At 41.9% G+C, this 25,947-nt stretch overlaps 1 protein-coding gene and 1 long non-coding RNA gene across 10 annotated transcripts in view; one reads left to right on the top strand and one right to left on the bottom strand.

Annotated features, from left to right (window-relative positions):
* Nucleotides 1-25,947, top strand: part of LOC116039842 — a 194,609-nt gene that overhangs the window by 136,566 nt on the left and 32,096 nt on the right. The window lies entirely within an intron of this gene.
* The window catches only part of tfec (transcription factor EC), a 49,608-nt gene continuing 38,727 nt past the window's right edge, over nt 15,067-25,947 (bottom strand). For 4 of the 9 annotated variants that reach the window (XM_031284916.2, XM_035996343.1, XM_031284919.2 and 1 more), the window contains 7 exons: nt 22,619-22,873; nt 21,818-21,919; nt 19,545-19,665; nt 18,441-18,497; nt 18,232-18,307; nt 17,143-17,290; nt 15,067-16,085 (listed from right to left, as the gene is read on the bottom strand). In XM_031284916.2, coding sequence (XP_031140776.1) covers nt 15,597-16,085; nt 17,143-17,290; nt 18,232-18,307; nt 18,441-18,497; nt 19,545-19,665; nt 21,818-21,919; nt 22,619-22,873 — 1,248 coding nt within the window. In that variant the 3' untranslated portion in view covers nt 15,067-15,596. Of the gene's footprint in view, nt 16,086-17,142; nt 17,291-18,231; nt 18,308-18,440; nt 18,498-19,544; nt 19,666-21,817; nt 21,920-22,618; nt 22,874-23,450; nt 24,411-25,947 lie in introns of those variants that run through there. The other 5 variants (XM_031284918.2, XM_031284920.2, XM_031284917.2 and 2 more) reach the window with 5 other exon arrangements.

Below are 25,947 nucleotides of genomic sequence, written 5' to 3'. Positions count from 1 at the left end.
ATCCACATATCCACATTACTGATGATTATTTATCACAAATCTCATTGTGTTAATAATTTGTGAAAGCAACAATTGTCAACCCTATAATATTGCCACAATATCGATATTGAGATATTTTCATCAAAAATATTGTGATATTTTATTTTCTCTATATCGCCCAGCTCTAGTTGAAGGTAGGTTAAAGTAAAAAATCAAATATTTAGAAATCATCTAAATATATGAAAGAGCCTGCTAGTACTGCAGGTATTTTATTGTAGCAGGTGTCTATACCAAAAATAGGACACAAGGGCTGGGCTGGTGTATCCGTGTTGCTACAGGCACATGTAGAAAGATGAATTAAGGTCCAGGAAGTCCAGTTTGAGCGATTATCAGATGCCATGACAGTGCACACTGTTTTATTTTACTATGAGACACGATTTTACAACTCTGGAAATTGGGTGACAATCATTCATCTCAATGATCACAAGGTAAAGAGTAGAATAACAGCATTATTGCAAAGTAATCTAAATCTGCATGCATGTATTTAATTGGCCAACACAGTGTGTTGCCAACGTTGTTGTATTGTGTTGGGGGGGAAGACTTTTTTGCTGGATCCTTCTGCATCTGGACAGTTGATGTCAGTATGTATGGAGAGAGAATCAGTCCCTCAAGGATTTCGCAGCCTTTTTTTGAGATTGTTGCGGCCCTTAATACCTGATTTTGCGGGAGCTTTTGTAAAAAATTGCGATAAAAGTTGCAATGTCTTTTGTATGTTTGTTGCAATTAAGTTGCGATTTTTTTTGGTATAGTTCTTTAAAAATAAAAAGGAAACTTTTTTTGGGGAGAATAAAACTACTCTAGGCTGAGTTTTCTTAGTAACCTTACCAAAAAGGATCAGGATGCTGCAAATATTGGTATAATATGAAAATGGCTGGTGGATTTAAGACAAAAAATAATAATTTATTGAATGAATCAAATTTGAACATATCTGTCAGTGGCTTGTTGATCTTTACATTGTTAGTTCATTTCCTAACCTGGCCTGGGACACACATTCATACGGTTTGATAAAGTAACGTTACTTATTGGACTTTAACTTATCATTGCACTTACAATAACGAGCGTAGCTTTCCTCAATTTCGGTCATCCTGTACGTCTCATCTCCGGTTTTTCCTGCATGCACCGTGTGTGATTGTGTGTGTTTGTGTGTGTGTGTGTGTGTGTGTGTGTGTGTGTGTCAGTCGCAGGGGGAACTGAGCAGAGAGCTGACAGGAAACAGCAGCCGCTTTCAGCGACTTTATAGTGAAAAAACGTTACAGCGTACATTGATGTTAAAATGTATACAGGTTGGCAGGACGGTCTGAAATGTTTTGCACGGATCTTTCGCTGTACGTTTTGTTGGTAAATGTGAGATGTTCAAGTCACACACGTCTCATCTTACAAGGAAATTAATTTGGCGACGTACGTGTGACGTCAACCCGTTCTCACTCCCGCTTGGTCATTGACTCTCAGAGTCACATCCTGATGCAAAGTCTGGCACGTGGGACTGCTGGGATTGGTTGAAGTCGCGGGAAACTCCGGTTATTGGTCAAATTTGCGGAAAAGTTGTGGTGATTAGTCAAAATTGTGAGTTACACCAAAGTTGCGGTGATTGGTTGAATTTGCGTGAATTGGCGCGATCGCAACATTGCGAAATCCTGGAGGGACTGGAGAATGATAGATGTTCTATGTGTTGTTTAGTATGCACACAACAAATACATCAAATTATTATCAATTTGTTTTTCTATAAGCTTTATTCATATATTTCTTTAACTTATGACCGATGATAGAGCATATTATATTCTTCAAGAGTCAAAGAGTTCTCTCTCTCTCTCTCTCTCTCTGTAATGACTCATAAAGGCTGACCAGAGGTGCCAGGATAAGTAATGCTAATGTTGCAGGGATCATCAGAGTGTACATGGTGATAAGGTGTTTTTAAGTCCACATTGCTTAGAGGTTGAATGGCGTGGAGGCTCACGGTTGGATTGGTACCGGCGGTTCTTTTGGGGTGTGTGAGTAGCTGAGGCTGGACGATGTTGGAGGGGAGGCCAGAGGGCCTGGATTGGCAGAAGCACTGGGCGAGAAAGGGCACCCTTAGGTACAATGTGAAATTAAAAATGATTAAGACCTGGAGCAGTGCTTTGGAACAAGGCTTGCTCAATGAACATAGCTAGGGGAAAAAGAGCATGGCGGAGAGACTCAGAAGCAGAGAAACTTTCAGCAAAACAAGCAGAAAAGCCCTTCAAAAATGATTCTTATCCAAAACATATCTATGCCCAATGTGTAGAAAGTAAGCATACGCTAGCAACATATACATTATATAGTTCAGTGAATCTCAGAGATAGTGTGTAGATTTGTATCTGGGTCATATGTGCTCATAATTTTTAACTCAAAGCAGGTGAAGTGCCTGCTGAGAGGCAAGCGAGAGGCGGTGGAGGTGTTGCAGCGTCCATCAGAGGCTGACATTTATTTTGGCTCGGACAGCTGATGTAATTAACTTTTAGACCTTCCTGTTCGTGGCTGCTTCTACGAGCAGGTGCGCCAAGGAAAACAAGCCAAAACTACCCACCCTCCCTTTCACCTTTTTCACATCCACATTCATTTGCACACAAACACACACGCTCTTCTCTCGTTTCATCTCCATTTCCTATGTTACGTGCCTCACTTTTCTTCTTTACCTTTTAATCTGCCCTTATTTTCACTTTCTTGTTCTGTCTTTCTTCCCGTCTCTGTCACGGTGCAGCAAGGTGTCTCCAAGCTTCAAGTCCTTGTAACCAGCTATAGTGGCTTTCAGTTTCCCTCCATCAACACAAAAGCGCTCCCTCACTTTGTAACAAGTTTGTACTCTGGGGAGAACTGCTCAGTAGGCCTACAAGTTAACTTCAACCACTGTGACACTCCAGAGTTGCTTAACACAGCACTTTTGTTTTCATCAGCCTGGCAGTTTTGCGTTGAAATGACTGACAACCTACAGCCATTGGCTGCATGTTTGTACGTTGCATGTGTCAGGGAGACTACAAGAGTTTTCCATAAGTTAGAGTTTTTACAGGTTCTTAGACTAACTTTAAATCGCCTTTTGTGTTTGATGACAAGATGAATAAATGAATAAAAATGAATGGATTCCATATGAGGTAATTGCATATCTTAAAGACATTTCACCTAACCTTGTCAGTTAACCCACCACACCTGTGAGTAGCACTTGGCATATCCCTTGAGAGATTGGGAATGCACTGTGGGCATTGCAGGTGGACTTTGTAAACTGCCCCTGCTTAGCCATATCATCTTTAATAATGAATAATGATGCCTGAGGCCTGTTTTGTTTATTTGCTGGCCTGGAAACAGGACCTGGCTTATATATTGCAGGAAGGCTGATACGAGGCAGATATTTGGTTATAATGGTTGGCAGATGCACTGGCCTGTTGCTGGCTACAGAGAAAGCGAGGTGTTTGTTTGTACAAGCTGATTTCTCAGACTAAACGGGTATCGCGTCCTACCAGCTGCTTTGGATCAAAACAGCCGGAGCGGGCGGGAAGGGCCCCCCGTCCACCTGGCAAAACAAGATGGGACCTCACTGACAGCAAATATAACATCTCTGCTAACAAACGAGCAGTTTACTGAGATGACACATCTGAAAGGCCCACGCTCTGTTGTCTTAGCTGTAAATTTAGGCATTACTCAGTCAGTGAAAGAGGGGGGTCACAGATAAAAAAAAAGAAAAAAAAAAAAAGAAAAGAGAGACAGTGCGCTCCTGCTTTGTCTTCAGATCAGGGTCAGACTGAAATATGGGATCTAACGGAGGCTACAAAAGCCAGACGCTATATTTAGTCTTGAGGAGTCATGAAGCAGAGACAAAGTGTCTTCACCTCCTCTTCTCTTTACCCTCCGTCTGTCTTTTCTGATACACACACTCGGCGGTTGTGATGACAGCCGCCTTGCCTCACAAATCTACTTTGCAGGAAGTTATTTTGGTCAGTCACGGCGCTTGTGTCTGCATTTGGTTTACATTAAACCATGCTTTCATTGTGCATGTGAATGCATCTCTGTTTTTGCCGTCACGCACTGTCGGTCGCAGTCAGACGCCATCAATTGGTTGTCGTTGGGTCTGAAAGAAATAGTAAATCACATTAGTTATTCAGGTAAACAACTCGGGAATGGTACCCCAGAGAGAACTGTTGAGTTCACTCAGCAGTTTGCTCGCAATGGCACAACGAGAAAGAAAAACACGGCGAATGTGCTCATTTGACGGCAAGTCATATGTTAATTTTAATGACAGGATTTGCCCGGCGCACAGGTGCGTTGAAGCAGAGGTTTGCGGTAAAAAGGTTAATGCTCTCAGTCACTCACTCAAACTTTTAAGTACAGCGAGCAGGAGGGGGAGAGAGTTTGGAAAGAGAGGAAGAGAGGACAGACAGAAGAGTTTGAATGAGTTCTGTGTGTTCCAACAGGTTTCTGCATCTCTAGGAAACCTGCCGGTCTCATTGGCCAGCAGGCCTCTCTGCCTTGGGGAATACTGAGGAAATGTCCTCATTTTCTGTTTTTAGAGGCACACCTCTGTCTATATATATATATATATATATATATATATATATATGTGTGTGTGTGTGTGTGTGTGTGTGTGTGTGTGTATGTGTGTACACACACATACAGGGGGGGTTTCTAGAAAACCACCCAAGTTGAGTTTTTTCACTCGAGCTCCATTGTCTTGAATAAACAATATTCATCACCGTGTTTTCTGGTAAACATAATTACAATGACTCTACTACATGTAGTATTTTCTTGCCGATCTGTTGTGTCCAAACACAGAAAGCCAAAGCCTTCATGAACTAAGCATGTATTTATTACTGAAGTTAAAAAAAAGTGCTGTATAAATTATACACGCTGCCATTTCATGTCATATTTTTGTACTGTCTCTCTTGCTTAATTTGAAGAAAGCAACAACCCTTTTCCCCTGTATGTTACAGCAATTAGGGAGGCATACTTACACATTCTGGCCCATAGCCCATGTTCACACAGACACATAATTCAGATTCTTTTAAAATTCCATCATGTGAAAATTAAGACAAATAGACCAAAAGCATGACAATGAGCAGAATGAGTCATTGTTTAAGTTCATTGAGCATATTAGAAGTTAATAGCTACTTTTCCCTTTAATTTTAGGATATAGTTTCCTGCATCAAAATGAGTAGTTAAGGGAAACAAATCCCTGCAGGGAGCAAATTATCACCTCTTTCTCCTGCTCCCTTGTAGCAGCAGTATTTACCTAATTTTTCCTCACTCACACGATGAGCACACAACATGAAATACTACCAATCTCCTAAAAGCCATAAGGATAGCATGGCTGCAGGCCACGGCATGGCATGCACCTTTGCTGCACTATCTCCTCCTTTATCGCCTGCCTGTTACTGCCTGTGCCACTTCATAAATAAAGCCATTAGACTGCAGAGAGGCGGGGGGACACAGGACTGTGTGTTCACATAGACAGATACACATAAACACACACAACGACACATTCTGGGCAGGTACTCCGTCTCCCTTCACTGGGGAGCTTTAACCCTGACCAGCTTAGTTCAGAGGCGAGGGGCTTTATGGGTCATTGGGGAGCAGCTTGCATGGAGTAAATAGAATATCCAGTGGTGTCTGTCCCAATCTCAGATTAAGCCACCAAAATCTCAGCGGTTTTTCACTCTGACAGAGGTGTGTGTGAAGTCACACATACTTCCACCACACACACTTTCAACACAGGAAAATAAAATAAAAAAAACATACACAGAGCAGTGTCTGTGAGTGGGTCCCAGTGCAGCTAAGGGTTTTATGCTGACACAAAAAAATGTGTTCATCTAGAAGTGAAGGGCCTCTCTCTCCCTGTCTGCCTCTGCCTTGTCGATGGACTGACAGAAGTGTAGTGTAGTGGTGGATTTGACAGGGATCTCCATGTGATCCGCTGCAGCTCCCAGAGGGCCCAAAGCAAAAGCCCTTCCCTGGCGTATTGGCGAAACACTATTCCATCCGAAAGGAGCCAGCATGCAGGGTGGGCCCAGAGTTTAGAGAGCTTTGTCCCTTAACTGAAAAGTCCAACGAACGTGTGTGTTTTGTCAAAATATGCTTCGTTGAAAGAAACACCATTCCCCCTACTGTTTCGGTCTTTGGAGTTTGCTCTGGGTAAGTTCACTAAATGTTGCTGCGCCTGTGAAGGAGAGCAAACCAGTAGGTGAATGATTCAAAGCAAAAGTTATGGAATGTTTGAAGAGAACAGGCCTTCTTCAAATCTGTGGTCGACTGAAAAAATAGGACTTTCTGAGAGCTAGAGAGAAAAAGATAGAAATAGAGTGCACCCAGTGGTTTTCAGAGCAAGTTAAAGATTCAATCTGTGCCACTTTCTCCATGCTTTCTACTGCCCCGTCCTGGAGACGGCAAGGTAGAGAAGGTGAAGAAACATAATATATAACACGAGTGAAGGGAGTTCATGAGCCGATCGCTTAAGAACGAAAGAGTTGGACTCACCCACAGCCATGAAGAAAGAGAAAGGAGTATAAAGGGATATAAAGGTAGTAAAACAGACAGGGGAGAGAGGAGATGACAGGAGGAAGAGAGGTGGTGTATGTGCACCCCTGAGCATCCCTGCAAGAAAGAAAGAAAATGGTGAAAGCTGATTTGGAAACATTTTCAATTTAGTTTGACACAGTTTTATCTTTTTTCTCTTTGTTAGTTCACACAGCTCTGGAAATACTTTTACAAGTCACTAATAATATTTATAGTTTTTACATTTGGGTTCGTAGCATGTTCAGTAGCGCTTTTCTCTGTGACGTTTTTTTTTTTTTTTTTCTTCCACACAGCGCAGGCATGATTGAATTCCAGCCTGCATGTAAGTGTTTTTTGATCTAGTAGGCTTGATCCTTGCGCACCAAAGCACCACCACACACATACGTGCTACACTGTATGCACCCATGTACAAACATGCACACACATCACATTATACAGCATCAGCCGGGCTTAAAGTGGATCATTATTTACTAAACAGGTTGCCTAACAAGAAAAGACTGATTCCCCTGCAGGCTTGTATAAAAACCCTGGAAGCATGGCGGTGGAGCAATATCCATCATAATTGATGTGTTGCAAAGCAGATTACACACATTAGCGCACACTGTTCTAGCTATGACAGCTCCAACTGAACATGACAAATTCCGTAATGTGGAGAAAAAAAAAGGTATTTTACTCTCTCTGGGTATTAAAAAGCACGGCAACTAACAAAGAGGCATTTGCATGTGCAGGAGTAAATGCGAGAGCATGTGTTTGTGTGTGGATCCTTGTCTAACGATGGCTCCGTGCTCTCATCTCTCCTTAATTACATTCTATTTGTTCCACTCGGGGCGGAGGGTCCTGTAAACTGTTTGGAGCTTGGCACAGCTTCCCCTGCTCGGTGACAAGACTTCATTCAACACGGCTAATCCCAACATAGCATTAGCTACGTGGATGATGCGTTGGAGGCCACTGACAGCTGCGGTATTATTTACTGAACACAGCACAACAGATAAGCCCATTGAAACTGCAGCAGCTCATTCATTGTGGGGAGGCATTAAGAGTGTCTGTAGCTGCCTAATCAGTGTGCTGGATGCTGGAGGAATAAATAAGCTTTGGGAAGAGGGATGGCTTGACGCGCTCGCTCACTCCCTCCTCTCTTCGTGCTCACTCACTCACTCACTCACTCACTCACTCACTCACTCACTCCTCTCTCAGTCACTCTCCTCCTCTCACTCTTCTAATCAACTCAACAGCATTACGGCAAATCTGCTACTGGAATTCCTGCTGGCTGCTTCTATTTCTGCTAGTTCATAGTGCTATTAAATTAGAAAAGATTGTAAATAAAGTGCCATTGATTTGCACTTGATTCCAGTTTTTAAAACCATTATTTTATTGTATTTATATTATCATTATTATTATTATTATTATTATTACTATTTTGAAATGTTAAAGTTTGGTTGTTTTTTGTGGTCCACTCAATACAAAAGTACATTAACATTTCTTATTATTTTGTCCATTGATTCTAAATGACAACCTGCTTGCCTGCTGTTGATAACATCAGTGAATAACACAATAACACACAAAAAAAAAGGTTGTTTCCTTCTTCACAACCACAGCTTCATCTTTACTGAGCTGAAAAAGATATAATTTGACAACATTTCAAATAAAGTCTGAAATGACGAGTGTTTTTAAAAAAAAATGTGCTTACAGTATATATTCATGAAAGAAATCATTTAGACATTATTCCTCCTAATGTTTCTTTGAATTTTCCTGAACATATCCCCTAGTTCTGTATTTCTGTAGGAATTATTTAATTTCCAGTATCTTCTTTTTAGCCTTTGATTAAACCTAACATATTAAAGAGATGCAATTTAAATTATTCTCCTCAGCACTAATTGTGATAATTCATTTTAATTGTAAAAGAAGGCCTGAGCTGTGCCTTGTGTTTATGTGTGACCGAGCTGTTCGGAGCCATGTCGTTAGCCACACACCCACTCCTGACGACCCACTAATTAACACCCCTTGTTAATCACTCTCAGCCCAGCCAATAACCAGTGACATGCCACCATGCAGATCACTACATCATACCCCAGCACAGCAGCACATCCAAGTCAGGCAATACCGGTATTTTCCCTTTCTCCTTAGTCGTGTGTTGTAGAGACGTCTCAGGGAGTATTTTGACTTATTTGACAATATGAGAGAGAACAGTTTGAACTGTTTTCCTGAACAGGAAGTTGGTATTTAGCAGGACTGTCATTCACAAAGTGATACTGAGGTGATATGAATACTTGAACAGTGACAAAGAAACATGTCACCACCACCACCCGAACCATCTGTGGCTCTGAATTGACCCTTTATGTTTCCCCGAGCTCTATAATTTCTAACACCACATTTATTTTTGTCACCATACCGAGTGCCACATGTATTAGATCTAATCCATTAGCCTGATCCTACTTTACATACACTCCTTTAAGTACATGTTGGGGAAATATCTTCCCGGTGAATCTGTCGTTCTGGCTGAAATAATGATTTTGATATAAGTTAAGCTGATTTGCCTAAGCTACCGAGTAATTAACTCAACTTAATCATTTCATTTCAATTCATTTCCATTACCTGAATTATTTTGCCGGTCTCTCCTATCTTTTGTAATGTCTGTGTCTGCTTCAAGCTCACTGTTGTCTGGTAGTAAAAGAGAGAGCCATCTGAACTCTGTTACAACACTGACCTCTAGTGTCAGTTTGGCCCGGCTCTGACTGCTGTGTGAGTTTTAAATGTGACATTTTAGCAGGCTCATTGGTAGTCCTATCTAAGGTAATGAATCCGCTTTGGACAAACTGCCTAGTTTGAAGCTTTAGCCTCCAAACGCCTGGAGCAGGGATTGCCCAGGATAGGGCAGAGGTAGATTAGGAGTCAGTGTAATGAGAAGCAAAGAATCTCTTTAGCTCACCCTTTGTCTTTGCCTCCATCCACCAAGCCTTTGAGGAGAAGCAGAGAGATACTTCTCTGGCCAGTGGCAGCCGCACGGGCATTGACTTTATTTTTCATCATCCTCTTCTCCTCTCCTCCCTGCCGGCGTCTTCCTCTTTCTCTATCTCTATCTATTTTTCCCTTCCTTTTCTCTGTCCTCAGCCACAAATGCTGACACTTGCTCATGCCAAAGCGGCCTCACGTCCTCGACAGGGGGTTGTCAGATCTTCTAGAATATGGAAAAACACAGACGCTTGCCAGCCCACACCGGTGTGTAGCATGTGCATAATAGTCATAATAGGGTCAGGCCTGCATTTAATAAACAATTACCCATCTATAATAGATGAGTCCAGCTCCTAAGGCCCAGCGCATGGCCCGGGTCGAGAGAGGGAACAGGAGAGGGAGAATAGGAGAGAGAGAGAGAGAGAGGGAAGATGAATGAATAATGCAGACGAGATGCCCATCAAGAGCACCTAAACGCAGGGGCCCATGCAGCGCCAATTATCTTCCCCTGCTAATGATGATCATCATGATGCTCTCCCCCAACACGCTCCTCACCCCCACCACCTTGCACCACCATGCCTAAATCTGACATTTACCCAGCTGCCCGTGCATCCCGCCGTGCGTCGTGCTCCCTAACTCAACAACACCCAGGAAACGAGCTGAAGTAGTAACTGTTTTGCAATGTTCTTCTTTTATTTTATTTTGTAGGGGTTTCCTGGTGGTAGGGTAGCGGGGGCACAGTGGCCATCGCTCCTCTTTTGAATTACAAATCAATCAGGGAGCTCTCTTCAGCAGCTTCCATTCAGTCCAAGGTCACCCAGATTACACAAGGTTAAAGTGTGTGTGTTGGAGTGTGTGTGCATGCAGAGAGACCTGAGAGGGGGGGGGACTGTCGCTAGTTGGATTAGCATACAACTCCGACAGAGCGAGGGAATTAAAGGCAGCACAGAGGTACGATGGCCAAGCAATATGGTCCCCGCTCTCTGCTGTATTTGAATAGACAGCCTAAGATACGTGAAAACAGCGAGGCGGCGAGTAGAAGCTCTTTGGCCCCCAGGATCAGAGGCGGGGGGACCTGTGGTGCTCAGGCAGACTGCTAGTTAAGTAGATAGGGCCCCAGTAGACTGCTTCACTATGGTCTCTGGGAAAAATACACAGCCATTTTGGCTCCCTCAGGGCCCAAGTCAGTGGTAATAATGGGATCAGAGCCATGACCCTCCCAGGACACCATACCACTATTGGATATTCTATTAGTTTCCTCTGCAGTGAAAAGAAGTCCATGCTCAGCTACTTTTCTCACTCGGAATCACATTTGTTTTACTTTTATGTAGCTTTAACAGTGACTAATCAAATTATTGAAAGTTTTCAGGAAGAGACTTTATTAACAATTGAACAGAGTGCACTGCTACTTATGACTATTGTAAAACCTTCTAGTATATAAAGCTATGTATTGTGGATATCTTCTAATCATATCTAATGTACTTTATGCATGCAAGGATATTGTAAGCTATTAACATATGCACAAAAAAAGCGAGCCCCGTAATTGTTCCTTTTTACCATTTAATCCCAGCACTGGAAGATACAGCAGAGATCACATTAACATTTACATTTCTGAATCCCCCCACCTCCTTGATACAGCTCCAGCTTTCAGCCTCAGCATCTCATCTGCCTTTACATAATATTAGGCTGTATTAATGCTACATATGGAGCTCCACTGTCTGTGCTGCGTAGATTTACATTTTCCTAATGATGTGCTTTCATTTTTCCTCCGCTATCCCCCTTGTCCTTCCCTTCACCTCCAGCCCACAGCCCACGGTGATTTAAAACACATACAACTGTACTGCCGTTTTACTGCGGAATAACACAAAGCGTGGGTTGAGACACCTTTGGTCGCCCCGGCCCCATCTGTTGCACATCTGGAAGTGGTGCGCCGCACCAATAATTGGAAGTCAATTTGTTTGAAGTTATGTATTTGGCATCTGGCTCGATTCATAAAAACTCTGGAAATCGCATTAATTTTATAGCATCTCGAGAAGGCCCAGCCACTTCTTCTTCTTTTTTCATCTCTCTTGTGTTCCATCGTTAATGCACGTGGGGCCTTGCTGGTCTAGTGACGTGGGAGTTTGTCAAGCACTGGTCAGGGTGTGGTCCTTAATAAAAGCAGCATGGAGGCTAATGCCCTGAAGAATGATTGGATGAATTCCGTAGTGCACCCGGGAGACAATGTTGATTGCTTGAGTTCCCAATCATTAAATTTAATGCTCACATTTTGGCTAAGTTTTATAATTTCACCTCTAACTCTGACCTTAACCTCAGATCATTTCTTATTTTTCCTGAAGGAAAAACTCAACCAGGGCCTAGTTTGCCACATTTCCAGGAGCAGGCTGACTGATTGAGAAGCAGCATGGTGTTGTTTGTCACACAGCTCTGAATCATGGCTGAAAATAGATATGACACTTGATGTTTGGTGCCTCACTGCCGGCTGTCATATTGTTATTCCCACTCAAATTTCACCTAATTTGTGCACAAGTCTTGTCACAGTCCAGATCCTGATGAGGGCTTTTTTCCCTTAGCTTCCTCGAATGTGTGGCAACAAGGGTGCAATGAGGTACACACCTGTGCGTGCATACTGTATGTGTGTGTAGTATGCATATCTTTGTTTGTGTGTGTGTTTGTGCTTGCATGTGCACATTTGTGTTTGCACACAAGCACATTTGATTAGGCTTGTTTGTGTGCGCGTGTGTGTGTGTGTGTGTGTGTGTGTGTGTGTGTGTGTGTGTGTGTGTGTTTGCCATGCTCCAAAGTGAGTCACCTTAGCGGGAGGTGATTAAGAGTTGCCATTGGCAGGCTCGACAGGTGAGTGTGTTGTAGCACGCTGGCAGCTGTGGCATCTGCACAGGTGACAGCTTCTCCTGCTCAGTGGTGGTGTCAGTGTTGGTGGGTGGCAGCAGGTCTGACAACGTTGTTTTGGTGACAGAACGACTCCGCTGTGAGGTTCACTTCATCACTTGCCTTCTTTAGATTTGTCAGTTTATACTGGGAAGTATAGGGACTACCATGGACTTTAGCATATACTGCCATGTCACTATTCCATATGTGAAAGTACTGTTTTACCAACTATACACATTTTGATTGTTTTTTTTGTTTTTTTTTTTATTAATTTTGTTATAATCCACCACAATGTTCTCTGTTGTATCACACTCCTGTCTTGGGTTTCTTATTATGAACATGCTGCACAGTGTGATGAAAAAGCACAGCCCATTGCTGCCACCTGCTGTTTGAAATGTGACACAGCAGCAGCCCTTTCATCCTGGGAGTTAGTGAGGTCATTCTTTCTTTCAGGGAGACCATTTTGCTGTGCATGCATTCGTGACACAAAAAGGAAAATGGAAAGATTGTTTTACAAGGTGTACTTTTTTGGCACATATTGTAACAAGCTTGGAATCTGTTTCTTATGAAGGTGATTTGTTAAAGAGCAGAGGCTGTGAGAGAGAGATAGATGGGGAGATTTATAGGATTACAAACTTTCCCAAATTTGTTTTACATGTTCAAATGTACATACTGCTCTCAACATATGAATCTAATGCCTCTAACAGAACAGTGTTATCAGATACCTGCACTGTTTTCTCAGTCCACTGTAGACACTTCCCTTTGCATTTTTTAAACCGTGGGTTGATGAACTGTGAAATTCTAAATAAAAAGTCGCTTGTTCTGATGTCACCGTTGCCTCATCCGACCACATTTCCTTTTGAAGACTGTGCATAACTGGCCTTGAACTTTGTCTATGATAGCCTTTGATATGGAGAGAAATGAATTGGTTAGGAAGTTTAATCTGACTTTCTTTTTCAGGGCAGAATGCTTTGTCTCTGGAGGTAAGCCTTGAAAGAGTGAGTTATGTGTATGGGTATTACTGTCAATACTTTCATTAAGGTAAAGGGTATTCATTTGTATTCCCTGACTTTGACTTTTATCAATTCCAGGCGCCACACTAATTGGATTTGTGTATTTTTCTCAAGTTTGGTAATACGAGAAAGGAGAAGAAAAAAACACTGAAAATCTAAATGCAGATTGAGCCTTTTGAAATTTCTCTTTCTTAGATACTCTTCATGAAAATCTATATTTACCTTCCATAACTGCTTTTGCCAATTACCCATAAACATCACTCACCACTTTGTAGTTGGAGTGACTGTACTCCGTAATGATTGATTGGTTCGTCTTATTTGCGGCTCAAAAGGAGATGCGAGCGAGGAATGTTTCGATTTCATTACAGAGAAACACTAATAACACTCTAAAACATTAATTCAGAGAGGCTTTGATGAGAAATCCATTTGAGAAGTATTGGCATGTTTTTTTTTTTTTTCATTTTTTTTTTTAGCTTGGTCTTGTATAATTAATGCATGACTACAAGATTAGAAAACTACATGTTGATGAATGATTTTTGAACACTAAACAGTAAGAGTTTTTGATCGCCGTGTCACAAACAAACTTTCTTCATCAAACTTTATTTATGATACAAACAGTTTGTAGTCATATTCCTACAGTATGAAAGGACACTTGCTGCTTACCTCAGAGGAAACTTCCTTAGCTAACAGCTCTCCCAGCAGCTCTTTATTCCTCGCTATTGTTCCTCCTCAAGGGCTCATCAGCTCACAGTAGGCTCATCAGAATTATTACTCCTCCTCTACTTGTCTTTATTATCCAATTTCCCTCCTCTCTCCTCCTTTCTGCCACTCATTGCCAATCAGCCACCTTGTAAGCCGGCCCTTCACCTTCCACTATGAAACTTCTCAGGCTTTGTTCAATCTTTTCAGCCCCCTGTCCAGCAAGATGAATTTGCAGTCAGTTTGCCACTTTTTTTTTCCACTTTTTGTATCCTGTTTCTACCATCATGCCCCTGCTGTGTGTTGAGCTTATTGTACACTTAACAACAGAGCAGAGTGAGAGATTGTATATGCGATATTGCTCATTTGTACAATCCAATGATAATTGATGGTATTTTGTCAAAGATAGTTGGTAGCATAAGTCTTCCATTGAAAGTAAAACGCAAAAGACATTTACTGTTTTGAATTCTAGAAATACATTATTATTATTTTCTCATTTTGGGGATCTCATTGTTTATGTAGCACTTAGGAATAGAAGTTGCAACACAAGCTATTTTTTTTTTTATTGTTTGGGGGTGTATGAATGCAGACCGCCGGGAAATTATGTCTTTGAGATGACAACAAGAAGCCAAAATCAGGTTTACCAAAAAAAGGGGTTTATTATATTTTTCCCACCCCTACTAAGAATAGAAAAGGTAACGTGTTATGTTGATAATATATATATATATATTACTGAAAAAATAATATATATATAATTTTTTTCAGTAATACATGGATTAAAACATACATAAATACATAAACACTTATTTAACAAAAACACTTAAAAGACACAGACAAAGACATGTTAGGCATTGCGGTGAGTGCATCAGTCACTTGGGGTTTGAATAAGGCACATCACACAATCACAATCCCGACTGCAACTCTTTAAAAAAATACTGTTGCGAAGTAGTGGTATTGTCATTTTAAAAAAAGGACAGGTTTGGCAGGTTTCCAGTGATTATTTTCATATGTTACAGTGTACAGCTACCAGAGGGCTAACCAAAAAATAAAATAAAACAGTAGACATGATCATTTACATTATGTATAAATGTCTCCCTTTTTTCTTGTGAGTCTGTTTCTGCTCTGTCCGGGAGGCAGAGAAACATATTCATTGTCTATAGTAAAGTTAAAAAGAGCAGGTGGAGGAGCAGAAGGTCCATGAGCTGTTTGTGGTCCCGCTGAGCTTTGGAGAACGCAAGCTTTGGTAGCTAATCGAGCTCTAACACCCACCTGATCAGCAAGAACTACACACTTTATTTACAGGTGGCACTTTGAGGGGCACTGTCAGGTGTGTTAGCTGTCATTTAAATTACTTGCAACCCTGTGAGTGGTCATGCCAAGAGCCATCAGTCAGTCTTTTAGAGGCTCTGTGTATGCTTTTTCCCACTGGGGATTACAACAGTGTTGTCACGAGACGATAACAAGAGTTTGCTACCGAGAGAGGGAGCACCCTTAAAGGTCGTCACCCTCTGCAGAGCTGAAGCTGCTCCTGCGGCTGCTATCCTTGGACGCGGCTCCGGGTGAGCTGGCCGAGAGGAGCGGGTCGGTGCCAAACGGCGAGAGGGGGTCATCCATCAGGATCTCGTCCAGCCGGTGCTCCTCCTTGAGGGTAGCACTGAAGAAGTCTGTGAAGTGAGACAGCGGGTCGGAGAACGTGGTGCAGCCGTCGGCGCCTGGCATGTGATCCTGCGGCCCGGCAGCAGTGGGGATGGACGGCGGCACTCCGGCTATCCTCTGGAGGTAGTCGCTGTTGGGGTCCTCCTGGTAGAGGGGCGGCTGCTGGGGTTGCTGGGCCTGGGGAGACTGCTGCTGCTGCTGCTGCTGTTGTTGTTGTTGTTGTTGTTGTTGTTGTTGTTTGAGGAGATGGGAGGAAAGTTCAACTGTCCCCAAGGCTGAAGTCATGTTTGGGAGGCCGTGTGCTCGTGCCTGGATCTCAAGCTCCTGGAAAAGAAAGGAGAAAAAAACACAAGTGTCAGTCTATGCAGATAATATCTCCATTATGAGCAGATTTGCCAAGACAACATCGTGTGGAGTAACGTCACCACCAAACTTTTTCCATATCTCCTCCACATGCTGAGGTTAGGTTGGAGTGAGCCAGTTGGAGTCAGTTGGAGTGAGCCTGGGAGTTTGGGTGCTGACAAACTCTTCTCCCACACACACACACACTGTTATCACAGTATATGACAGTAAATGATCAGCACTAATCACCTATCAGTCTCATCACAAAGGCCTGTTTGACCTTTGTTAACGTCAGCGGCGGTCAGTGTTTCCTGGATGGTTGTGTCATCTTTGAAGATGATTACAGATTTTGTGTTTTTTCCCATTATTGGAGTCAACTCAGATAAACCACACATTTCTGTGTGCGTAGAAGTGCGCAGGTGTGCGTGCGGCAGTCTGTGTATGCATGTGTCGTTAAGCATCTCTTCTACTATTTTGCGATGAAAGAGCTGGCCTTTATGGCTTTATTCATCAGGTAATTAGCACTGAGCTCTCAGAGAAAGGGGAGAGTGGAAGGACCTCACGTAAACAATGGGGTTGGGGGGGGGGGGTCTGTAGGGTTGACAGATTGAGCTCTCTGTCTTCACCAAACTGATCTTTGGCATAATGAAACAGGCCCGTTAGATGCTGCCTGGAGGAGACTGTTTTTAAATAAATCAATAAAGTGAAAATGCCAGTTTACTTGGATCTTGCACTGGGACTAAGTGCTAAGACATTAGGACATTAGTGAGTTGAAAGGCCAACTGTTTGTGTGAGTAAACTGGTATTTATGAGGCGGAACACTGGTGTTGTGTTAGAGGAACATAAGATATGAAATCTAGACATACTAGTTTATTACCAAGCCTATGAACATTAATTTGTAGTACACAAATGTAACCGTGTTGTCCAACAAATAGCTAAACTAAGTGATTTAATCTAATATTCAGTCTTCAAATGTGAAATCTTGATTTGTAGGCCTCAATTGGCCTTGTTGTGTATTTAGACGGTTAGATTTGATTACCTGGATCCTCAGCAGTAGCCTCCTGTTCGCTTGCTCCAGCTTCTTCTGACGGCTCTCCAGCTCCCGAGCGTGCTGCTGCTCTTTCTGCAGCCACCTTATGTACTCCACCGAGGCCTTCAGGATGGTGCCTTTGTTCCAGCGCATGTCGCTGCAGAAAGGAGAAATGTAAAAGATAACCTTTTACACAGAACCCCCTGATGTCGGCAGAATATCCTCCGTAATAATAATAAAAAGAAAATGGGGGGAAAAGTTTTAACACAGGTTTTTTTTTTCCCCTTTTATGATATGAATAAGAAATGGTGATTTACATGGGGCAATTATTCATCCTTGGACATTACATGGGGACACTGAATGGGGATTTTAATAGAATAGTTAAGTAGCTATGTGGAAAGTCCATTCTCGTACCTCCTTGTTCGGTAAAATTAATCCTTGTGTAAAAATAGGTGAAGGAAAATGAGCTAAGTAGGAAGACGGAGGAGAAAATGGAGCATTGGACTTGAGGTGCTAGAGTGCAAGTCATTCCTTTGCAGATATTATTGCTTTTTTTTTTTAAGTAAAGGGGAGCTCTAGTAAAATTGTCCTTTTCCACACGAGTGAGACGTCGGTCTGATCCACGCTAATAATCTCTTTTATCTCGTGTTAATGGCACGATGACAACGCCAACCTTCCATTTAAATTTAAAGCAAAGTTCAATTGCGAAAGATGGCCGGTGGATTTCAATTCAGCTCCACACTCCATCTCTATGTTCCAATTGTGCTTCAAACTTTGATTCAAATGGTGTGGCCTGCTTCTTTGCATTTGACCCTTTCCTCATCATTCATGCTTTGAGCTGAACTGCTGGGACCCAGAGAGAGGATGTACAGCTCTTGGAGCGTAGACTACAATGGAAGTTCAAGTGCACCCTTGAAATATGACTGAAATGTGCTTGAGTACTCATTTGAATTCAATGAACAACGTTTAGAGTGTCTTTGTGCTTAGAATTTAATATGCTTCCCTGCCAGACAAAGTCTTGCAGTTGTTTTTAGTGACATAAAGTGAAGCAAAGCAGCGGCATTGTTTCAATAAATACATTTAGATTTTGCAACTTACGGGTCATTCGATTTTGGTATGAGGGTCCCGAGCTCCTTAATTCTGTAGTTGATGTTGTATCTTCGCCTTCTTTCAACTAAGAAAGCAGAACAAAAAGAAAGAGCAAGCGATGATTAGGACATTGTCGAGCTGCCGTGCAAAAGACTAGCCATAAGTCATTTTCAGATGATAAACTGTGAGGGAGTTGAAAGGCAACGGGAGACACTTACTCAGATTATGGTTGTCCTTTTTCTGTCTCTCTTTGGCCATCACTCTTGTGTCATGTTCTGTCAAAAAAAAAAAAAAAAATCACAAAGGGGGAACAAATTGATTTAGGAACGCACACTAATTTAGAAACCGTAAGACAACCAACACAAAAGGTCCAGTCAGGTCATGGAGACACATATTCTGTTGTTTTGAGGGAGTTCAGTGCGGGGGTCAGCCATAATGCGGAGTTTCCGTGCATTAGCCCTCACCACAGACACAAACTTGACCTCCTTACACACACACACACACACACACACACACACACTCACACTCACACTCACACTCACACACTCACGCACTCAAACACTGAATGAGCCCAATTTATCCACTCCGACATCTCTTAAGCTCATTGTGGATGGAAAAATAGGGATCACTTTTAAACTACCGTAATTACGACAGTTTAGCAAATTTGCTAATCTGTCCAGGAGAGAGACAAAAATGCCAGTGCATCCATATTTGTATTCACATTCTTCCAAATTACATAATTGGGGACCTGGAATTGGATTTCCCAATTTGTCTCTGTTGATTCAATCAAGACAATTTAAACTCTGTGTAACAGCCCATTGTCCTCTCTGCCCACAATCAAATGAAACAGAAGGCAATTTACTTATTTGCGCGTTGAGAGTGAAGGGTTCTTCGGGCATCCTTTCTGTTTCCAAAATCAATTGGGCTTCTTTGCTTGAAGCATGACATTAATAAGAAATGTCTTAAAGGGCCCTTTTGTTTGTTTTTGTTTTTTTGCACCGTGACGAAAAGTCTACACGTTTCTATGGCCTATTAATGGAACCAGTGACAAGCACCACAACAAATCGGCTCAGACATTTGTCTCCTGCCTGACGCACGTTGCCTTTTTTTATCAAACGCAGGTACACTCTCTTCTTTGCAGCACCCACCAAGAGCTTCAATTTAGAAGAAATATGTCATATTGTTTTATTTTAATTCCCTTAAATGCCTTTTTTTTTATTCCAGCAGCATTTGTTTGATTTTAAACTTTTACGGCAATGTGAGCATGTAATTATTCATTAACTAGTTAGTTGTTTGATCAATGCTATGGTATGAGTGCATACCTGTGTATTCCCTTTTTACAGTGAGCTTTGTGGGGTTAGATGTGGGGCTCATTCCACCATTAGGGGCGTTCATACCTTGTTCACCCCCATAGATGTCCAGCATGCTGCCACTGAGGGACACCTAGGAAGGAGAGAAAAGAGGAGAGGGGGGAGAAAGAAAGAGACATTTTCAGCCACGGGGGAAGCATGCCAAAACATTTGCATTTCACACTTTAGCAAAAGCCACAACACAAATAGTTGTTTTTAGCTGCTGTGTGGCTTTGTTTATCGTTGGCAAAAATGACAAGAGGCGAATATAGTGATCACAGCCTTCCAGAGAAGGTTGTCTGCCCCCAGGCCTCTGGCTTTGGACCTCCCAGCAGGGAGTTGCAGTATTGGCATGTCTCCCTCAGCAGGACAGGGCAAACCCAGTGCTGTGCTCGAGAATTGCTGCCATGTTCCGATTCCCTGCTTATCTTGTTTCACAAAGAGTGAAAACAACCTAACAAGAAGTTACCCTCGCTGAAGCCAGGTCAATAAAGGGTCATCCTCCAGTCTTACTCCATCAAAGCCTTCCCTTCAACCCAGCCTTTAGCCATCTTAGATTTGGTTTGCATAGACATAGTGCCTTGATCTGCTAATGCCACCATTTTCTAAACCCCTCCACTTTAAAGGGCTCCTAACACAGAGATGTGCTCTGTGTTGAAAATAGCATCCCATTAGATGAAAAGGCTAGCTAGGTCAACTGCTTGAACAGAGGCAAAACTGTTTTCCTACGGGTCTCTTTTTGTCTGGGAAAGCGTGCATCATTTCTGCGATAATTACGTCTTTTCACGGACTGGGGAGATGTCAAGATATGGCGTGCATTTGTACACATGTGTGTCTAATTCGCATTTATGTATTTATGGGAAAATGCTACAGAGGCCACCATGCATTCCACGATGCGCACAGCCAATTCTATCCACTACATGTGTGTCATATCTAACTGCCAGACTGGTGAACATGATACGGCTGCATGTCAAGTCAAGAGATGGGAAGGAATGGAAGGCAAGAGGGAAGAAAAGAGGAGAAGAAACAATTCAGAAGAAACTGCAGACATTTCAGATATCTGCAGTTGGTTTAGTTTGCATTTAGTTTTTTTTTTTTTTTTTCATTATCTCACCATGATGGGAAAAGAGAAGGAGGAGGAGGGGACAAAAGCGCTTATCAAAATGAAAGATTGCAACAATTCCCCCACAACTCCTATTGTAATCACTTCAGTCCCTCTCCCGTCTGTGTTCCTGGATGTGTTGACACGGCGAAACGACATGATGCATCGTACTGTATGACTAATTAGGATGAATTGATCCATTTAAGTATGGTATCATTTCTGAACAAGCCCATGGGGAGTGTATGCATTAGCCCAATCCAATGGCTCAGTAACTCTCTCCAACAAAATCTCTCACTCTTCGCCCCTCTGTCGCGCTTCTGTCCTCATTTGAAACCTACTGGCTCTCCCATTCCTCCTCCTCTCCCCCCACGCCTTATCTTTTCCTCCCCTCCCTCTCATTCCCTCACTATCACAGTATCTGTTGTGTTTTGCTGTGTGTCACTTTATCTGTGTGTATGATTCTTTGTCTACCAATTTGGCGCTCTCTGTATTTAAGGAGTTAGGCTACATTCCCAGTGTTCCCATCCTACAAACTCTCCCTGTATTTGGCTCAGGTGTCGCTATGTTCCCCTTGTCCCACATTTTTGACCAGAGTTTTTTGAATTCCTTCTTGGCCATAAATCCTATAGTACTTGTCTGTGATGCTATTTCTAGTTGGTTGTCTTCTCAAGAATGGATCTTAGTTAGACAGTTACTATAACTGTAGCTTCTTCTATTGTCATATTGTTATTAAGTATATACATTTGTCCACAAACATCCTTTTTTTCTAACCTAATCTGCATTGTTGGTCTTCTTGAGTAATGTGAGAAATGTTGCTAAGCCCCAATGAACTTTGACTCATCTCCAGACTTAAGCTGACCCCAAACCAAGACAGGTCCCCTTTTTCCCAAGCAAGTCAAGCCTATGCCTAAATGTTTGGGTGGAGGAACCTTACTTTCAAGTCCCCATTCAACTTAAAAAGAGTGGAAGTCATTAGTTAAGGAACTTAACTTGACATAAACATAACTGCAATAATGCAAGCAGGTTAACAAACACAGGCTATGTTGCAGAAATCAATACAAAAGACCTTCAAACTGCTGATAGTCTGTCACATTTTAAACAGTGTTACTATGTAGCTGTTAGTGTGATTGTGATTGATACTTACATTGTTTTGCATTATGATGTTAGACTCCATGCAATCCAAGCCTCCATCATTGAAACCGGATTCAAGACTAATTAGGTCATCAATAACTTCATCCATTGGAAACTAAAAGAAAACAGTAATTTCAGTGTACTTATGGACAGGCTGATGCTGTTTGTACCAGAATAGCAATACTGTCCAAGTCTGATCTTTTGAAAACTTCAAACCAAAATAGACCCGAGGAAGGGGAGGGATCGTCACGAGACTAATTCAATAACTGACAAGTTCTCCACCGGCCTTGTCGTGACTTAGTTAGCAGTGTTGGCAGGAAACACATCTATTATCAAACTAGTTTCCTTCTTTTGAAATGGTTCTCTCATCAGAGCCTGCATGTCTGAAGTTATTGATGAACACATCATAGAGAGAGAGGGAGACCAATAATGGCATTACTTTGTTTAGATGATTACTTGGAACTACTTTCTAATATTCAAACCCAATCAAGACATACAATTTAGAAGGTTACTAATGTTTGTAAATTCTATTACAGGTTGACTGACAGTCCAAACAAAGAGTTAGCCATGATTTATCCCTCTGAATTATTACAAAAACAGAAAAAAGAATGTTGACAGGAAAACATATCAAGAATGTTGCGAAATCTACAAAAGTTATGACCCGCAGTTATGTTACGTTACCCAGTCTTTGGTTGCGATTTCAATTTCCCAGTCACTGCTAGACAGATTCCGAGTTTTCTTAATTTCAGTTCCATATATTCAGCAACATCACAATTCACATTCAGACGCTTTCTTTTTCCATAAACCCACTCACCTCGCTGTCGTGATTGGCCATTGTGAGGAGGGTAACGGGGCTGTTGGGGTTGCTGCCGTCGCTGACGGAGGGCATGTGTCCATTCCTGATGATCGGCACGGTGGCCAGCGGCTGGCCAGGGGCGTGTGGATGCGGAACGGCGTGGCCCTGCCCGGCCGAAGAGGCCAGCTTTGAGCCCAGCGTCAGGTACTGCTTGACCTGTTGATTCTGGGTCTGGTGGAGGTGGAACTTGGAGTTCTCCAGGTGGCTTTGTACCTGCAGCAAAAACAGACAAGTTCAGTTAGTTGACTAAATAGAAAACCAGTTCATCACACATTGTTTCTCATCCCACTGAAACCGCGCTGACTAAGAACAGGTTCACAAGAGGTGTTCACAGCAGCTGTCGGCTTTGCCAAAAGATGATCTAATTCATCACAGAAATAGTTGTGAGTCAGTATTTCCCATTATTAGTCACTTATGCAGAGCAAATTTACAGACTTACAGCAGTACTATATTTTGTAGAACGCTCACATTAAAGCAAGTCATGTTTGACGTGTAGCGTCTTAATGCCCTTTCTCAAGGAAAGCATTGCCATAGTCTTAAATTCACTACCAGTTTCTGACTGAAAAACGTGGTCCATAGCATATGCTTTTCCCCCCAGAACAGAAGTTGACAAACATATTTCTTATTCTATTAATCTGCAGTAGTACAGTACATACATATAGATACAGCCAGATGTCAAGATTGCCAAACCGGTCATACAAGCCTTACAAATATGTTACATTAGAAAATATGATCACACTGTTCAACAAAAACAATTACGAAGAAGTTTTCTAAATTTCAATATTCTTACATTTGAAGCTCTGGTTGCGTCCCGCATCGTGTAGTAACTGCAGTCGGTTAAGTGTGGCATTCTCAGAAAAGCAGATAATCTTCAAGTTGGTTTGTTTTGGCGTAGCAGCAAGTCAACTTTAAGGATCCAGATCTGCTGCTGCTATCCTGTTGAGCTGCTGACTCCCAGTAAGTGTCTTTACTTCCCAGTGCCCTACCAAAGTCTTATAAAGGGCCCTAAGTGAACTAATTAGGCCCAAAGCTGGGGGTTAGCCTTTATGTTGCGTAGTATGATAATCACTTCAAACACTGGATTGTCAGATCACCCAGTGTTTGATCACTGCAGGATATCTGCCTTAAGTGTCTATCACTAATTTATGTGGACCGCCCTTTTCTGTCCGACTGACCAATCAGTGGTCAGCTCCTAATGTCCTGTCCTTCCTGCTCCAGGGGTTGTGGCAGCACAATTGAACCTTGTTCCCCAATGGGGGTTTTAAATAACTTGTATGCCATTTTAACCAAGCCTTTTCATTCAGTCATTTTTTCAATGTAGTATTATCAGTTTCCAAAACAATAACTGCATAAAGCAATAACGCATTAAAGCTATTTTGAGGTCTTTGTTACTGTATTTGAGAGCTATTTTCAGAGGGAACATCACCTAAAAATGTCTAGTTTACGCACTGGTCTGTAGCTCACAAAGAAGCTCACTGTTGTAACTTGCTTTATTAGTTCATGGCGTGTAGAGTATTTTTAGGTGAACTTAATAATACATGTATTGTTTGCATTATTATGTTAGTCTTTCCAGTTGTTGATGCTCATCTGTCTGTTTTTTTCACCCTTTTTTTTAAACTTCCTCTTAAAATGATTCTATTCACTGGTCAACATAGCGTGCTCTGTGGACTTGCCTGATCTTTTTTTTATTTTTTATGTCTACATGAATACTTCTTCTCCATGACTGACCTCAGCTTATCAATTAGCAGTAGAAGACCAGTCAGATAAGCAACAATGCCGGTGTTTTACTTTAGCAGATTTAGTAGACTATGTAGTATGACATAGCTTAATATGTGTAACTAATTGGTAAAAGATAATGTGATTATTAAAGACCACCTTTTAGACCACATTACCATACCCACAACAACAGGTGTCATTTATCAAGTAAAATCACAGATAATGGCAGCATCAAAAGCGAAACTGTGTAGCTTTGCTATACAGCGGCATGTGCAGCTACTTGACAGTTATGGGATAATGCTAAACCCTAGTGTTTAGCTAAAATGCTAAGCTACAGTAACACAAGTAGCACACTTAAAGAACAGCTAACTCCCTCTGTAATGTATAGCCTATTATACAGCTATATCTACCTTATGTTTGCTTGAAATTTGCTACTATTAGCCACCATTAGCTACTTGCCATATCTGATCAAATAAGACTGCAGCAACAAAACCCCTGAGTAAATACATTTGAGCAACAAGTGGTTTATTGCTTGTGATTTCAACTTTTAATTTTTAAAGCAAGAATGTGTCATTTCTTCTCTCAAAAGAGTTGTTTGCTGAATTGATTAAATGAGTAGCTTGCTTGCAAGTAGCTTGCTAGTTTTCAGACTTCTTGCAGCAATGAACGTTTTTATGGTTAAAATGTCAACTAGCACAACACTGCTAAACCGTAGGCACTGTTAGCCATGGCAGCTTTGGAATTGTACTGAAACTCAGCATTAAATTCTCCTTGTCAGCTAGACTAGCTTCCTATTCACCACTCATCCACCTAACTAAGAACAGGCTGGCCACAATACTCAACTTGTCAGTACTGACTGAGAGCTCTTATCTGACTTCTCCAGGCCAAACAAGATGCCAGTTGTTAACCAATCAACATTTCTTTCCACTATGGATAGCAGGAGGGATGCCAGGACTGCTACACACCACATCTGCTTTGTGTGACAGCGTTTTTGTCCTTGTTTCACTTCAGTTTTCTCACTACTGTATATGCCGGAGACATGCTTGTTATCCACTTAAGGGAATCTGATTGGATTTGAGAGGTAATGGTGCTTCAGTCACAGAGGCCAACCTCGACAATGGCAGGCCTGTGTATGTGTGAAGAGGACATACTGAAAATTATCAATGCCCGCCATACACATGGGACAGGAATGAGATAAGAATCTAATCAATCAAGGATCAAGTTTGGGATTGTAGTGACTATTCTGATGTTTGAGACACTTTTCTCAATATGGCTACTGGCACCTGCTACAACACTTGAGGCAGTGTTTCAGGTTACGGTTAGAGAAGAGGTCACAGGATCACTTTCCATTCACAAACATTTGCACAGTTATTCCTGACATGCAAACCTTTTGAATAGTTTATCAACAATTCACTGATATCCAAGCAAAGATATCACTCACTGTGTTTAATTTTTTGCTTTTCTACACATATATTTTTGCACAGTTTGCTTTATTATGTTTCATGTTTTTACGTTTGGAAGCAGAAAATAATATTTGTCCGGTTTGCGTTTGTACTTCCTGCGTCCAGTCA

This window comes from Sander lucioperca, chromosome 20 (genome assembly GCF_008315115.2).
Source record: "Sander lucioperca isolate FBNREF2018 chromosome 20, SLUC_FBN_1.2, whole genome shotgun sequence".
NCBI classification, from domain to species: Eukaryota; Metazoa; Chordata; class Actinopteri; order Perciformes; family Percidae; genus Sander; species Sander lucioperca.
This window is presented reverse-complemented; position numbering and strand designations above follow the sequence as displayed.